At 42.1% G+C, this 17,767-nt stretch overlaps 1 protein-coding gene across 2 annotated transcripts in view; it reads right to left on the bottom strand.

Moving 5' to 3' along the window:
- Positions 1-12,280: 12,280 nt before the first annotated feature.
- Positions 12,281-17,767, bottom strand: part of DBX2 (developing brain homeobox 2) — a 29,651-nt gene continuing 24,164 nt past the window's right edge. For both annotated transcript variants that reach the window (XM_037009570.2, XM_073222910.1), the window contains one exon: positions 12,281-16,827. In XM_037009570.2, the coding sequence (XP_036865465.2) occupies positions 16,501-16,827 (327 nt within the window). In that variant the 3' untranslated portion in view covers positions 12,281-16,500. The remainder of the gene's footprint in view (positions 16,828-17,767) is intronic.

Genomic DNA, 17,767 nt, shown 5'->3' with positions numbered 1-17,767 from the left:
ATAACAACCTGGTTGGACATAGAGGGTATTGTGCTCAGTGAAATAAGCCAAGTAGAGAAAGACAAATACCATATGACTTCACTTATTTGTGGAATCTAAAAACAAAACAAAATGAACAAAATAGCAGCAGACTCATAGCCACTGAGAAGTGACTGATAGTTACCATCAGGGAGGGGTTACGATGTGTGGGTGGGGAGTGTGAGGGGGATAAAGGGGCACAAAATCTCCATCATAATATTATTGGTCACAGGGATAAAAGTACATCATAGACAATATAGTCTATAGTTCTGTTACAACTTTGTTGACACATAGTAACTGCACTAGTCGGGGTGAGGATTTAAAAACATAGGTAACTATTGAATCACTATGTTGTATACTTGAAAGTAACACAATACTATATATAAACTATACTTCAATTAAAAAATATCATAAAAAAGAGATAACTCAGTTAAACATGTTTGCATCCTGGGTATTTTTTAAAAGGGTGTGTAAGGAACAGTATTAGTACAATGAGGAAATTGGAGTACTGACTGCATATTAGATAATATTACTATACCAATATTAAGACTGTGGGTATAATAATGGCATTACAGCATATAGGAAAATGACTCAGTTCTTAGGAGATAATGCTGAAATACTTAGGAACGCAATGGCATGATGCTGGCAACTTCTTTTTAAATGATTCTGCAGAATGAACACACACACACACATAAAGTGAATGAGAAAATACAAGTTGCAATGCCAACAACTGAGGCCCATCCTTTTGACTTTGAAGTTTTTCAAAATAAAAAGTTAAAGGACACATGTGCTCAGCCTAGGAGGAAGGGAGCTACTTACAGATCTCTACGGGTAACTTTGAAAATAACAGCAGACTATCCCTAACAGAAATATCCATTTGCTAAATCAGCGACTTGGAAAGTTCTTGCAAACAGTGCGGAAATATTGAACACCGACACCTGCTCTCATAAATCTTGAGACAAATTGTGTCCTATAACATGTGTGTGAACTTTCAAAGCTGAAGTAAAGTGTGGTAAGAAACTAAAGAGAGAATGTTCAAAGCGCTTTAAGTTTCCTGTATTAGCAGAAGAGCTTTGAAATGCTTAACCATAATATTCCTGTGACTTTTTACAAGGATTAAAGTTTTAAAAAGTTTTCTTAGTAATCTCCACAATAATGGAGTGTGAGGGGATAATTTGTATAAAAACCATTAAGCAGAAAATCTTCAAGAATTACATTCTTCAGAAAGGCATTTCTGTTATTTTCTCCCCACAGCTCTTCTGCACAAGAAAGGCCTAAGGTGGTGCCAAGAATTTTTTACTATAAAACATTATGATGCCAATGTGGCCTCCACACCCAGGCCCCATCTGGAGCCCCTGGTAGCAAGGACGGCAATTACTGAAGGGCCTGAAAGATGTAAGACACATTTAGTAGTTAATTCATGATTTCTTTTAATGATGATGAGTTGAATTTGGAGGTAGGAAAATACAATTTCAGATCTTTATTCTTTAAACTCTCTGGACAGTGGATCGAAGAACAGAAAGCCTATTTTTCTCCCCACACTGGAATTCCCAAATTCATTATGGAATTCCTACTTTGTTGAGTGACTTCAAAATATGTCTGGAAGCCAGTTTTGCTTTATTTCTGAATATGATTTTACAGTGATCTCTATAGATCTTCACAAGATAAATATTTTCTAAAATGCTTAACTATATGATACTTCTGTGAAGGAACTGCTTAAAGTGGAGTGGCCTGACAGTCCTTCAGGATGTAATTCATGAAGCGCTAAACGAATCTCGATTTTTTTAAGGAGCAAAGGTTATTTAATCACATCCCCTTTGAATTTTTGTCCCCTTTTGACCATATCTCATAGTTGGTGCCACTGTGCTGAGGTTCCAAAATCTAAAGATCATCAAACATTTAATGTAAAATCTATCATCAACCCTCACCGAGCTAGGAAAATAGACCATGACCACACAGCCACAGTTCTTCTGATCAATTCAGCAAAGGTTCCTTGGTCCCCGAGGAACAGTATGTTATCCAAAAGAACTTAATCATGAATTTCCTTGCAAAATACTTTCCTAATACAAGTGCTATTCTTCCCTGATCTGGTTTTCTACCTTGACACCAATTCCACATTCACTTGATCGCTCAAGACTAATTTGAAGTCCTGAAATTAGCTTCTATTTGTCTTCCAGCTTTAATCTTTTATTTCAGAACCATTTTGCTATTCCAGGTCCTTTGCATTTCCATATGTATTACAGAACTAGTTTGCCAATTTCTGTATAAAGCCTTCTGGGATTTTTATCAAGATTACATTGACTCTAAAAATTATTTTGAGTCAAATTTACATCCATGAACATGTATTTTTTTCCCCTTCATTGAGGTTTTATTTACATCTTCTCTAGTGGTATTGTGCAGTTTTCAGTGAACATATCTTTCACATATTTTATCAGATTTATCCCTGGGATGTGATGATTTTACAATAAGAAATACGTATTTGGTCTCGGTCCTGGTTGCCAGCACAGCGCTCCTAAAACCCTCGGAATTTTCCTGAGAAGAGGGATGAAGGTGCCTTTATATTCATAGCAAGCCCCTTCCAACCACACCTGAGTTTGTGTTGATGAGGTGGCTTTGGGATGGCATGTGAGGATGGAGCTGGTTGCCAGGGGCATCATCCATGTGATTGGAGATCTGAAACCTTCAGTCCCACCCCTGCAGGGAGGGGAGAGGGGTTGGAGGTTGAATCTATGAACCAACAGTCAATAATTTAATCAACCATGCCTGTGTAATGAGACATCCATAAAAAACCCCAAAGGATGGATTCAGAGCTCCTGGGCCGGTGAACACGTGTAGATTTGGAGAGAGCGGGTGCTTGAGGAGGGCGTGGAGCTCCGCGCCCTTTCCCCACACCTTGCCTATGCATCTCTTCTATTTGGCTGTTCCTGAGTTATAAATATCCTGTTATAATAAACCGGTGATCTATTAAGTAAAATGTTCCTTTGACTTCTGTGAGCCGCCCTAGCAAATTAATCAAACCCAAGAAGGGGGTCCCAGGAACCCCTGACCTACAGCCAGTCAGTCAGAAGCACGGGGACAGGCAGCTTTGACGCGAGCTGGCGTCTGAAGTGGCGCAGGGGGCAGTCCGTCTCGGAGAACCGAACCTTTAGCCTGGAGGGTCTGCTGCTGTCTCCAGGGAGGCGGTGTCGGGGCTGAGTTGAATTGTAGGACTAGCTAATGTATGAGGATTGCTCGGTGGTCTGGGCAAGTCTTCTCCCAGCACTGGAATTGGTGCTAGACCCATTTTAATCTCTATTTAATAATGTTAGATGCTATTGTGAATGGTATTTTTTAAAACTTCAGTTTCTGATTATTTGATACTACTATAGAGAAGTAGAATTAATTTTTGTATATTGCTCTTGTACCTTGAAACCTTGTTAAACCAATTTATCAGTTCTAGTAGATTTCTGTACATTCAGTTGTGTTTGCTACATAAATTTTATCATGTATTTTGTAAAGAAAGACAGTTTGCTTTTTCTTTCCCAATCTAGGTGCCTTTTACATATTTTCTTGCTATATTTAATAAGCCAGAACTTCCAGTATAATGTTGAAATACTGTAATCCAGCCATTCTGCTCCTAGGCATTTACTCAAGAGAAATTAAAGTGTACGTCCACACGAACACTTCACAAAGTGCACAAATGTTTTATTACCTCTGTCATAGCCCCAAACCAAAACAACCAAATGTTTATCGACAAATGAATAAACTGCAGTGTACCCACAATGGAATATTACTCAGCAACTTAAGGAATGAACTATTAATTTGCTACGACATGGATGAATCTCAAAATAATCATGCCAAGTGAAAGAAGCCAGACAGAAGAGTATATAGTGTATGATTTGAGTCACGTAACATTCTGGGAAATGAAAATTAATGGAAATTCAGGTCAAAGGACAGCAGATCATTGGCCGTCGAGGTGAGGGGCTGAGAAACAACAGACTGGAAGGAAGGATCACGGACGAGCCTGAGGAAGCTTCTGGGTAATAGATATTTTAATTATCATGATTGTAGTTCTGTTTTCAAGGCTGTAGAAATATTTCAAAAGTTATTTTATATACTTTATATATGTGTAGTTGATTATATGTCAATTATACCTCAATAAAGCTGTTAAAAATACCATTTTTAAAAAACACTGCAGACAGTAAATAAACTCAGGTCCAGGATTATCTGGCTGTAAGTAGATAAAGAACATCAAATCTACGGCTTAATCCCACAATCAGGAATTCCCTAAATGCAGCCCAAACTCTGAGACTTCTGAAGAGCAGTTATAAAGCCTGACTATATTAGGTGATTGAGTGGCACAGATGGATATCCTATCAATTGAAATGTGAAATAGATGTTGTGGAGAGGCAGTTCTCAGAGAAAGCTCCTGGTAGTTCTACTGGATTAAACTCAGATGGGGAATAATTTTAAGGTATTTAAAGCATAGGCTCTCACAGCTACTATGATTATCTTGAGAACACATTGTTGGCATGCAGTGTGGTTTGGGGACAGCCTAAATGAGAGAAAAACAAATTGGAAGCATATAATTAGTACTAAGCAAATACTGCCAACTGCTTAGCTCCCAGTAGTAAGTGGAGAAAAATGAAGAAACTTTGCATTGGTGACCCCCACCTCCAAACTCTCAATGACAAAGCCATGGCCTGTGACTCCATGGAAATGTCCTTGAACTTTCTGTGGAGAGCATTCAGTCCTATTAAGACCCTGAGCAATGTTTCAGCTCCTCACACCTACGGCAACAGTTCTCAGATGGGTTCGCCCAATGTTCCCCTTGCTGCACATGTCGGAAAGGCAAGGATTTCACATGAACATGGCTTGATTCCCAGGGCTGTCTCCACCTGCTGCATTGTCCCAGAGCATCAGCCCTTCATCAGTCCAGTATCCTAGCCTGATCCTGCACGAGGCTTCATGATTTCTGATATTTGCACAGGGTTTGTTCATGAGATATTATTATTATTTGCTTTTCTGTGAATTAAAATGTTCTGCGATCCAAAAACTGAATACTCTAAAGCTGCTTCTCATAAACTTAATTTCTATTGTTTCCTATTAAGCTCCTAATATATCTGAATTTCTGGATTTCCCTTGGGAAATTATATTATATTAGTATCAGAAACCCAAATAATAGCGTTCTACTTAGAGCACAATTCTACTACCCCTTCTTGCATCACTTGAGAATTTTGAGATGTAATATCTTCCTTGAAATATGAGGTAAGTAGTTAACTAAGACAGCTGTCCAAGTCTTCAAGTACTGTGCAGTTTTGTCTATTGTATTCTTAATTGTTTAAAACCAGCAAGTTTTGGGCTCACCAACTTGGTATTTCATAGTTGAGGCACAGTGGGTGATAGAAGAGAAATCAATGTTATGTTATTCTATTAATCAGGACTCTTTCTACTGCTAGTGATAAAACCCAGTCTCAAACTAAGTCGAATAAAATGGAGATTTCACGAGCTTATATAAATGAAAAGTTCACAGGTTTCTAGCGTCTAGTGTAGCGGAATCCCGGTGCTCATGGACGGCGCTCACTCTATCGCGGACAGCTCTCCTGGGCGCGGTGTATACCTGGTGCTCACAAGACCGGCATCATGCTGTCTTGGCAGCCCCACAGAAAGAAGGCGGCTTTCCCAGTAGTTCTGGCATTAACCTGGAGTAACTCTTCCTGAACTATGCACTTTGGCCAGGGGACTGGGCTCTGACTGGCCAGGCCTGAGGCATGTGTCTTCTCCATCTGGAAGGTGAAAGTCATCCAAGCCCAAATCAATGGAATGCACTCACCTCAAGAGCCAATGGGATTTGTAAGCAGGTGGCAGGCAGATAAGATCACAGATGTTTTCTATAATTTTCCAGAAGACGACAACCTTTCCTTCTATAGTAACTCAAGATACTATAAAGTAGGAAATTAATATACTCCAGTGCCAACATGGAGAAAGCCAACCGCGCTTGTGCCGTGGATGAGCAGACAAGTCTCTTGGAAAGAGTCACCGAGAGCGTTTGGAGGCCATGAGGTTCCCACCGCCCAGCCTCCCTCCTTGCTGTTACCCTACAAATACTGCCAGGTCAGACCTCCCAAATCACTACTGAGAACCTTCGGTAGCTGTGCAAATGCACATACGACGGCACAGGCATGTCAGTCTGAAGACGAGGAGGCAGAATTCCACTCAAATTCAGCCAAGAGTCCACACCGCCCAATACTCTGAATGGACCATCTGGTGTCCTTAATCCTCAGTTTACACATTTGTAAAGTCGAGACATACTGCCCACTTGAGGGGATGTTGGAGAACTAAATGAGCAATCACTGCATCCGGTGCATGGCAGATACTCAACAAGCGAAGCAAGTGCCGTCAGTAGCGTGGCTGCTCATTTTCCTCCCTCGTCCTGTCATTCTCTCCAGAGCTTATCCAGAGCCTCCCGATACCTTCCTCACTCAGAGTGACACGGCAGGGGCGCTGGAGGTTTTATTGGATGGCTCCCTGCGGCTTGGAACTGTCATGTGCATCGTACGTGTGCTCAGTGGGCATGTGTCGGATGGATGAGGAATGACCTCCCTTGTCTCCCACCTGGAATACTTAGCTCATTGAGGACATGATCTCTGCTCAGTTCACCTATTACTCCCTATTTCTAGTCCAGAACCGGGAATGAATAGACATTTGTTGAATGAGTGACTGATGGATGGACACCCGAACAGTTGCCTTAGTACTCCATGCTCACCTCTCAAACACTGGTAACATCGATCGACATTTTTAACTGTCACCATAATCATTCCTAGCATGTAAGCTCCACATTCAGAGAGAAAACATGCTACAAATAATATGCTTCATGTTCAGTCAAACACACGTACAAGTTAAAAGCATAAGTGTGGCGTTTACGCTGTCCAAGAGCATGAGACGTGCAGAGGCTGCTCAGGTGCATTTGCTTTCCAATCCCAGACAATGGACAGTGAACAGCATGTCTTAATGGAACACTCCTGAAGTCAGAGCACATTGCTGAATGACCAAGGAAATGTGCCTTTTCACATCTATGCAGAGTTGATATCATCTGCTTTGTAAAAATGCCTAGACTGGAGCAGTAAGTTCTATAAATCCCAAATAGTGAGATTTTTATGGAAGTTATTAACACATTTGTTCACCAAAGAACTTACCATTTCCTAGGATTTTGAGCTCTTTAAGCGAGGCAACAGTTACAAAGAGGCTTAAAGCCTAAACTTTATTGGTGATATAATAGAATAAAGCTCCATTTGGCCATTACTTAGGTCATTCTCCAAACATCTGAGTACTGGAGAAGCGTGATAAAATAAGGAAAGGAGGACTTGTTTTCTCCAAATCCTAATGGGGCTGAACATGATTGGAACCCGTGTTGGTGAATTTCCTAATGGAAAACTATAACCTCCTGCTTTTAAAATTCAATGACCCTTTGGGGACCCACTAAAAAGAAGTCTCACCAACTTTGCTAACATTAAACAACCCATATGCAAAGGCATCCCGATGTACCAGCATATGAATCAAAAACACCCGCACCGTGCTTGGCTTACCACGTGCCTTGACTTGAAAATAAAGTGGAAAGTTTTTGTTAAAATGTGCACTTTATTTCAAAGAATGTAAACCATTAAACACATTTTTGATACTGTTCTAAAATTTAATCAAGTTGTTTGAAATAAAGCTAAAAAGAAGCCTATCTTCCTCCTGTCATAAGGCTACATAGATCCTTCTAGCAGAAAGTTTTGACTCAGACTGGGTCTATTGATCAGCTTTAGGAAGCCCCTGAAGCCCCTCAAACTGCGTCGCAAGTTTCGCGTGTTTCTGCAGACATGTCTTTTCCTAGAGCGTTTCTCGGTCTTGCATCATTGACATTTTGGGCCAGATAATCCTCTGTTGTGGGAGCTTATGCACTGTGCTGTTCAGCATGCCCTCTGGGCTCTGCCCACAAGATGCCACTAGGACAGCCCCAGTCACGATAACCAAAAATGTCTCCAGACATTACAAATGTCCCTGGAGAACCGCTGATCTGGAGAGAGGGGCCACTGGTCTTATCATGTCCCCAACAGCTAGGTGCCATTGCATTAGGGTGTGACAGGGGAGTCCTTGTCACTTCCCCATGTGGCCCCACAGATAAGCAGGCTGGTTGGAAGCCCCCCACAGTGAAACCCACTGCTATCAGCTCTGTGGCAGGCAAGATAGCAGGTCACCCTCACCACCCTTCCCCCTGCAAAGTGCAATCACCTAAAGATCCATTTTCTCAGCACCATCAGGTCTTTGACTAAGATCTGCCAGTGGCCAGAGGGCTTCAGAAAGGCCAAGGGTTATGTCTAAAGCAGGGGAGTCATGAACCCCTAGATTGGTAGAGGTTTGTTGATCTTATCTTGATTCTCCACCATGCAACCCAGTGTCTGACTCATGTAATCAATATATATTTAGTTAACAATTGGATAACTGAACTATGAGTCCACGGCGCTATGAAAGCTTCTCCTTAGTGAGACGACCTCCAGCACGTGGTAGTTCTGGTGTCACTCCCTCCCAAAGGTCTGGTTTGCTCTGCCCGCCACTATAAACCCGTTGCCTCAGAGACCCACGCCGGGCTGGACAGGGCCCCCCGAGGCCGCTCACATCACCAACCTGGACTCACCGGCAGCGGATTCTCTGTGCCCCACGTAGATGCGGCCAAGGCGCAGGTCACGGGTGTCCCTGGAGGCATGTGCCGTCCACTGCTGCTCCCCAGGAGCCCTGTGGGTGTGGGGTGGTCCTGCTCTGCCTTCCTTTAGCCAACAATCCAGGGGGTTTGACCCACTTTCCTTTTCTCTTTACAACTCCTACTGCCATCCACTGTCCTCAGCTCCTTCCCAAACCTAATTCTGAAATGGGACAACCTTTCTAGCGCCTACCAGCCTGCCCGCCTCCACACAGACACCCTTCTTGCTTACCCCACAGGAAGTGGACTGAACAAAGCTGAATTCAGCAACATAGTGTTTCAAGAGACACCCTAAAGCATAAGCACATAAAAAGGCTAAAAGCACAAGTGTGAAAAACCCTAAAATCCTAATTGTAAATATTATACTTTCCAACCACCAGATCGCTTTTAATGCATTCCCACAGCTAAAAATCTCACGTTCACCACAACACCCTTTACATGGATCCCATCGCATTCTCGCCAACAATTCGCCCCTGCCTGCCGCACCCCTTCCCTTGTCGAGCCCAGATCCAGGGTCCCCACCACAGCCAGCCTGTCTCCAGGGGCCCTGAGCGCTCTGCGCTCTTATCCCTCACACTCCCCTCCTGGGAGGAAGCTGAGGGAATGCAAAGAGGCTTCTAGAAGGGGGAACAGTGACCTGAAATGCACAAGTGACGGTGGGGATGGAGAGAACGGGGCAGACTGAAGCGATGTTAGGGGTGTGTGGACAAGACTCAGTGAGTGATTATTATATATGAGGGGAGAAGGGAGGAAAGACCCCAGCCGACTGCCACGTTGCTGAATTCAGCGACTGGATGCCCTGTTTCGCTATTTACTGAGAGAAGGAAATGCTGGTGAAGATTTCAGGTGAAAGAGCTTATTTGAATTTGAGATGTCTGTAAGACACCCAAGTCCAAACGGTTGTTTTCTAAGTTTAAAAGTAATACAATTCATCAATTATTCAGAAAATGGAAAACAAGGAAAAGCAAGCAAGCATCATCTTTGACCCCATGACCCAGACAAAGCTACAGGTAATAAACGGGCGCATAGTCTTTTCTCTAAACCTGAACGCACACACACACACAGAATATTAGATATTAACATTGTCTTATAATCTGTTTTTCCCTTTAACAATGAATTATGGCTAATTTTATATATCATCAATTTTCTACAATATTACTTTTAATGGTTGCATGGAATTTCATTACATAAAATTTGCTAAAATTGATTTAACCAATCCCCTATTATTATAAAACATATATTATGAGGGGAGGGACTTTTAGGGCTGTGAAACTACTCTGTATGATATTATAATGGTGGGTACATGTCACTATACATTTTTCAAAACCCATAGAAATTATAACATCAAGTGAACCCAATGTAAACTTCATATGTAAACAAACAAACCACTCTGGGGTGAGATGAGATAATGGGGAAAGCCATGAGCCAGTCGGGGCAGGGGCACACGGGAAATCTGTATCTTCCACACAGTTTTGCTGTGAGTCTAAAATGTCTCTAAAAAATAAAGTCTAATATATCAGGATGAGCATACTTCTGTATAATACTGTTGGAACATGTCTATTTCCTTAAGATAAATTCTGTTACATAGAATTGTCTGGTCAAAGGATATGCTAACAACTTGTTACCGAGTTGCCTTGCAGAAACTTTTGGTAACTTACACATCTAACCGGAATACACTTGAGTTGACTCTTGGTCCCTGACTCCATACTGTCCATATGGCATTTCATTCCTCACTTCCATCTACCCCACCCTCAAAACAGTGCTGTAAAACATGATTGGATGTTTCTCTCAACAACATCCCTATTTTCTTAACCTCGGTATAGTGCCAAGTTCACTCCTTCAATTACTAGCTAGGTGCATCTCTGAGAAAATGTATGCCATGCTAATTTGTCTTTATTTAAAATTTCAAAGAAACTCCCACATGGATCCCAGATGTTGACCATTTAATATAAGAAGGTGTTTCCTCATTATACAAACATGGTACGTGTCCAAAATATTGGCATTGTTTAGTTTATGAATCACTTAAAATAACTATATCACAGAAAACAATGGTTCATGTGTGAGTCATAAATTAAACAATGCCAATGTTTTGATCTGTACCACATTTGTACAATATGGAAACACCTTCATGGATTAAACGGTCAACATCTGGAATCCATTTGGGGGCTTTAACAAATTAATGCTGCATTTTCTTAAATTGTCCCAGTGTATAAAGAAATCTAAAATGGAGGCAGTTTCTACAAAAATTTCCCTGCCACAAATATTCTTGCAAATAGTATAATGCTTGATTAGTACGAAAGCTTAAGTCAAATTCCATTACAGGGGATGCCAAGGGCTTCTAGGTCTTCCACTTTTGTTTATTCTACATATTTTGCTGTGATCCTGTAGAATAAAGTTGTACTGGGTTAAACAGTCGTTCTCAAAAAGATATGTCCCTGTCCTAACTCCTGGAACCTGTGAATGTGACCTTATTTGAAAAAAGGAACTTGGCAGAAGCAATTAAGGATCTTGAGATACAATCACCCTGGACTTAGAATCGGTTCTGGATCCAATGACAGGAGAAAGCAGAGAGGCGGGCACTGGGGCCACGCAGCCCGAGCCGAAAAACTCCGTCAGCCACCAGGACCTGGAAGAGGCGGCTTCCTGAGCCCTCAAAGGGCCACGGCCCTCCTGACATCTTGATTTTGGATTCTGACATCCAGAATTGTGAGAGAATAGATTTCTGTTGTTTTAAGCTGTGCAGCTTGTGGTAATCTAGATGGCAGCCCCTAGGAGCCAACAGGGCAAATTCATAGTAATAGGATTAGATCTACCTTATGAATTAATTCTATCATTGGACTGTGTTCAAATTTGACTCTGAATTACCAAAATTGGCTTTCAACTACCATCAAGTGTGCGATGGTTCTGCTTTGGGCTTAAATAACACTGAAGACTCCCTTTTAGTCTTGGAATGCTCTGCTAGCAAAAGATTCTCCCCATAATTTGTTTTTCAATTTTGAGAGAATATCCATAGAGTTGTGAGGGTCATGGGACTCTGACTAGGCAAAGAAGCTTTTCCACCTTGGCAAAACCTGGCGGCAGATGCCACATACCCACTAGTTTGCTTGATTTCTGCCCCCCCTTACTGAGGTGGAATACTACCCTACACGAGCAGGTGTGTGGCCAGCCACGTCCTGGAATCCAGGTCTGTACACTCTTGTTTCCGAATGGATGGGGTATTTTTAATGAACTTCATGGTGTCTTGTGGAAGAAATTCTCCAGGTGGTACATTTGATACTACTTGACATTCAACCCCACCGATAGTATGAGTCGAAACTCCCTCAATTTTCATCCTACATCTTATGTTGGCTGAGCTTTCATTTAGCTACAAGAAGTAATAAGGGTCAGATTGTTTTTCCTAAGCATACTTTATGGCTCAGGAGCCCGTGATCACTCTTTCCACGACCTGCCATCTCCTGGCCCATCCCCTGGTCCACCAAAAGTGAGTGAATCACACTAGAATATTACGCATTCATCATAATTTCAAAGAATTTTTAATGGCATATGAAAATGTTCTCTGTATAAAGTTGAGTTTTATTTAGACACACACACACATTTACATAAACATATATACACACTCAAAAGTGAAATATTTTTCACAAAAGAGCTACCACAAAATTGGCTTTCCCCAGATGGTAGAATTACACATTTTTTCTTTGATAGCTATATTTTCAAGTGTGTATTTATAATGAGTATGTATAACTTTTATAACCAAAAAATTAATGTAAAGGAATCCGACTAATACATGGAAGCTAAGAGCCATCTTTGCAGGCTAGTACTATGACCTTAAGGTAGTTCTTGTTTCAGAAATGGTTTAGGATGTAAATTAATTCTGTGAAATTATCCCTACCTATTCAGTAATACTTGTCACCTGATTCCCCACTCTTTGTTATTTGCTTTTCCTCCACTCTTCCCACCCACCACGGGCACAGGTCGATCTGAGGCTGAGAAGGTAGAAAGAGCAGAAGGTGGGGTGCGCTGCGGACAAAAGACAGCCGAGCTCTTGGGCCCCTTCTGGCCCTTCTCGGGGCCGACGTGGCCGAATGCAGGACAGACAGCATAGAAAGCCAGCAAAGGCCAAGCAGCTTGTGTGAAGGGCGGAGCCCTTGATAAGCCTCCCCTCTCACCACTGCAAATGGAAGGGATTTGGGGAGGATGTCAGAAGATTACTTTTTCCCCCAGTTTTATTGGATCCAGGCACAGGAGCATGGGTATTTCAAATGTTTGGCAAGAAGAACAGACTATAAATTTCTTGAGGGCAATGACACTCTCTCCCTCCTACTTGTTTGCACAGAGCCTAGGACAGCGCTCACACATGGTGCCCAGGAGGTGTGGAAACCTGTATTTGCATGATTTCAGATGAAGGCAGCATCTAGAGCCTTAGGAACACAGCGGAATGAGCTCCACTGTATTAAAGATGAGCGGAGCTTGACAAAAATGGGCCACAGAGCAGGCAGGGGAGCACGTAGCTTGTAGGTATACACGTAACGTCAGAACGGCGAGTAAAGGGGCCAGAAAGGGCATGTGTCATTTGGGTGGACATATTTAATTATGATTTTATATTCAAAAAGTGAAAAAAATATATGTATAATGATTCTGGGTGGTGGGATGGGAGGTGTGAATGTTGAAGAATATGTGTGAACATATGTCCAGATCTGAGCACATACCCAAAACTGGATAGAAAGGATGCCATTTTCATGTCTATGGATTTTTAAAGTTCAAGAACCGACAGACTAAATAATCGGGTTCCCCATTCAACCAACCTCCTTGCTCAGGAACCAGAGCTGCCTTTTCAATGTCAAAGATCTCCAGGTCCAGTGACCATTCCTAACCTGCTTATATACTTTCAACCCTCCACATTTAGCTTTAAAAAACATTTATCTTTATAAAAGCTAGAGGATACTGCCCATCATTTTTCCATCTCATCTGCTCAAGATCCACTAGACAATTTCTCTTGAAACGTTTTAAATACTTTCGCCCCCAGGCTTCTGCAGCCCTGGCGCATATCAGAGCTCTGCCCCGGGAAGCGGACGCCGCGTGTACTGTGCCCCCTGGACGGAGTCCGTGTCTAGACGAGGGAGGAGATACCCGTGTAGGTGGAGGACGGCGGGCAGAGCTCCAGCGCAGGGAGAGGGGAGGCCCGCGCCGCTCAGAACCGAGCTCAGAGCCTCTCCGCAGGGCAGGTAAGTACCCACCTGGGTCTCGCTGTGAGCTCATGCGCCCCCAAGGCGCCACTCATACATTCACCCAAAGCATACTTTTCCTGAGCCTTCACATATTCCAAGCAGAAACCAAGTCGGAGATGTATTTGTCTATTCAAAAATCAGGCCAATCTCACAGAGAGAAGCCTCTGCTGGGTCTCAGAGTTTGGGGTGAAACCCTGGGGGCCGATCAGACAACACCAGTGAGACCCCTTCTAAAGCCTGGGTATCAGAGGACCACGATTCAGGTTTCTCTCATTTGATTTTCAAGTTAGTCGCAAGGAACGATGATTACAGATGAGCACTTTATGATTTTTAACAGAGTGATTAAAAAATATATTTCCAAATATATATATATGTGTGTGTGTGTGTGTGTGTGTGTGTGTGTGTGTGTTTGTGTGTGTATTTCCAGTTTACACTTAAAACACTCCTATGGGACTGTTCTCCACTCCATAGGGGCTTCAGAGCTGGAAGCTTTTGCAATTCTTTACTGTCCTTAAACCTCAAAACTAATAGGGAATACTAAGAAAACCATCCCCCAGTAAGAGGTTATAAAGTACAATGTGCTTCTAAATTTCTTTAATAAAGCACACGGCAACCCCCAAGACACAGATCTCACAATGCGTCCATAGCTAGGACAACAGACTCCACAGCAGCCTCCACCTCCACGTGGTTGGTGAGACTTCAGGATCTGAAACTTGACTGCCGGGGTCCAAACCCCATTTATTAACCTTATCACCTTGGGCAGGCACCCTACCCGCACCGCCCTGAGTCTGGGTAACAGGAACGCTGGCAGTGTAAGTGCCTACATCACAGGGTTATTCTAATAAGGACTGAATCGTTAATCCACCCTGAAGACCTAGCGGAGACTCCAGAATGCAGGAAGAACCCCAACACATGGAAATGAGGTTAACATTATATTATACAGAGAAAGGAAACCATATTACAAATCATTTTAAGACAGGTTTTAAATTTTAAATTGTGAGCAGATTCCTCCCCTTCCTCCCCGAAAGGGGATCTGAGACAAGCTTCTTTTGAGATGACTTTTCCATAAAAGATCTCATGATAAAGACAGGCTAACCTATACGCATTCAAATTCCATTCACACAAAATAAGTTCTTGATGCTGACCAAAACCCCTTACTTTCTGAAATACCGCCTTTTCTAAACCCTGAACCTTCAAAATCTAAAGCTAAGAGCCAATTAGGAGCCACTCTCTTTCCATGGCTTTCTCACTAACAAAATTCCACATCAAGAATTTCTAATGTTTCTTGTCCACAAATTAATAATAACCTAGTTCAAAACCACATCATTTCCTTTTTCTGTCTCATTTCCTTCAAAGTGAAATATAATTTTTTCTTGGACCTGGAATAAAAATTTCTAGATTAATTAAGTAAATTGCTACCAGAAATGCAATTTTATAATAATACTATTTCAGGATACTCAAAAAAAAACCACACAAAACATCTGTGTGGTGTTTGTTAATACATAAAAATAACCTAATATATATAGAGCATACCACCTAAGTGGAAAATTGAGTCTCTAACTACAAGTGTAAACAGAAATAACTATAAGATCCATCATCACTGTATTTTGAAGTCCAGGTGGGAACATTTGAAGAACTACAACACTTCTTGAAGTCTTCACCAGAGGTCACAAACTGCATGGCACACACGTTTTGGTTGGCCAACACCGTATTTTAAAAATTATTAAATTCAAGTATCTTTACGTGGGCCATGCCCTCTTTTCACCTGACAGGCCCTTAAAGGCATTTTATTTTGCAAACCTTGACTAAGGCCCATTCTTAAGAGAAGGGATGAAAAGATAAATTAGTTGAATAGGTACCTCCCTCCCTCACTGATGGCCTGGTAAGGGGCAGAGCTTAGAAATTAAGGATACTAATCATTTCATTCAGAAATCCTTCCGGTTTACTTTCTGGGTTGACTTAAAATACATGCTTTCAGTGTATGAATCTAACAGTGGTTCATTTGATTAGGATTACTAAGCTGTTAAAATTCACTGATGGCTGGATACTGAAAAAAAACAGGAAATAGAGAATATTTTAAAACATGTCCTTGGGTATGAAAATTTACACTGAAATCCAAATTTCACATTATTTTTTTTTTAATTAACATTTGGGTCAATGGTTTTTCTTCATATAAAAGGAAATGTAATATTAAAAGAGGAACTAGTTTCTACTAATGTGTTTTAATGAATATTTATACACACACACGTAGAGATACGCATGCATCTACTCAGAGCAGGGGCTGAGCCAACTGGTACTCTCAGTCTGTCCCATCCACTGTTCCTTCTGGAGATTCTGTTCCGCCGACAAATTAAGTCTGAATCTGGGACCCAAAAAGAGAACATAGGAGAGAGTTTTCCTAAAGCATTAGTTCATGGATCACTCCAGAGGTGTTAGGTTTTAGGCACTGATGAGACACAGGGTAGCTGGCTTTAGATCCAAAGCTAAGTGTTATCAGCTAAGTGTTCTAAGTCAACACGGAGGGATGCTCGCTTCCGTTCAGACAGACTCGGTGAGCGCGCCCTCGCTTCCAGCTTCTCCAGGACACACGAACAAGGCACCTGGCAGGGCCCGTGCCACCGGGCACAGTGCCCCGGGACCCTCCCGGGTGAGTCTGTCCAAGGGCTCCGGTGCGCTTTCTCTCCACCTCGGGCTCGGCTGCCGGCAGACTTCCCAGAGCGAAGGGCACGGAGCAGGGAAACCCGGCGCAGGCCGGGCCAGGGGGTCCTCTTGGAGGCCCACTTCCTGGACACACCTGTTGGAAAGCACTTCTTTTTCTTTGAAGTTCCGCCACTTCATCCTTCTGTTCTGAAACCAAATTTTCACCTATTGATAAAATAATTGGACAAGGTGATCACTTATTCCACGTTACTTCATTTCAGCATTTCAAGCTGTTTTCTCCTACTGTTCCTTCTACAGAATACTCGATTACGTGAGCCAGCCTAGCGAAGTCCTCGTGGGCTCCTTCCAAAATTAATTTAGTGCAACATCCTCACACATTTGTGAAACAAAATGACTGTGGTAAATCGGTTACATCTTGTACGTCTGACATCCTTCAAGATTGACTCAACTTCTTCCATATTTTAAAACAATGTAGTCTGTGTTAACTTATTTACTCAAAGGAAATGTTACTAGCCACAGCATCTGACTGTTTATTTTGTGCCAAGTATCAGGCCATGCACTCTACACAGATTATATAACGTGATCTTCACAGTGACCACACAGTCCTCATTTCACACATAAGAAGACTGGGCATGAGTTTCAGGACGATAAACCAGTTCAAGGTCACACAGCTTGTACAATGGTTGAAACAGCCCAGAATCCACGACTGTTCCACTCCAGAGCCCAGGTTCTTAAAAACAGTCAGATCTCCGCAACTTTTGGAGACTAGATTGAGAATACATTCTATAACATACTGATAAGTTGCAGGCTTTATACAGTTTCCAAGTCTGATTGCTCCCAAGATTTATCAAACTCAAAGAACTAGGCCTAATAAATACCATGGATTGTAATTAACCCGGAAGTGCTCGTGATGGTGTTTTCTAACGTGAGCCATGCTTTCCGCTCACCCCGCCTGAGTTGCTCTTTACTGTTAACCTCTCTCTTTACTGACGAGGGAGTCAGCTGTGCCCGAAAAGAGACTTCAGCTGGTTTCCTGGTATCTCGAAAACCAATGCCATTGTTTTCCTGTGTATTACACTGCATACTGCAGTTTACATCCTGCCATCTACAGTTTAGTAGATTTCTACTTTTAAAACAAAAACTG

Source organism: Manis javanica, chromosome 15, assembly GCF_040802235.1.
Source record: "Manis javanica isolate MJ-LG chromosome 15, MJ_LKY, whole genome shotgun sequence".
NCBI lineage: Eukaryota > Metazoa > Chordata > Mammalia > Pholidota > Manidae > Manis > Manis javanica.
Note: the sequence above shows the minus strand (reverse complement) of the source record. Positions and strands in the feature narration are given on the sequence as shown.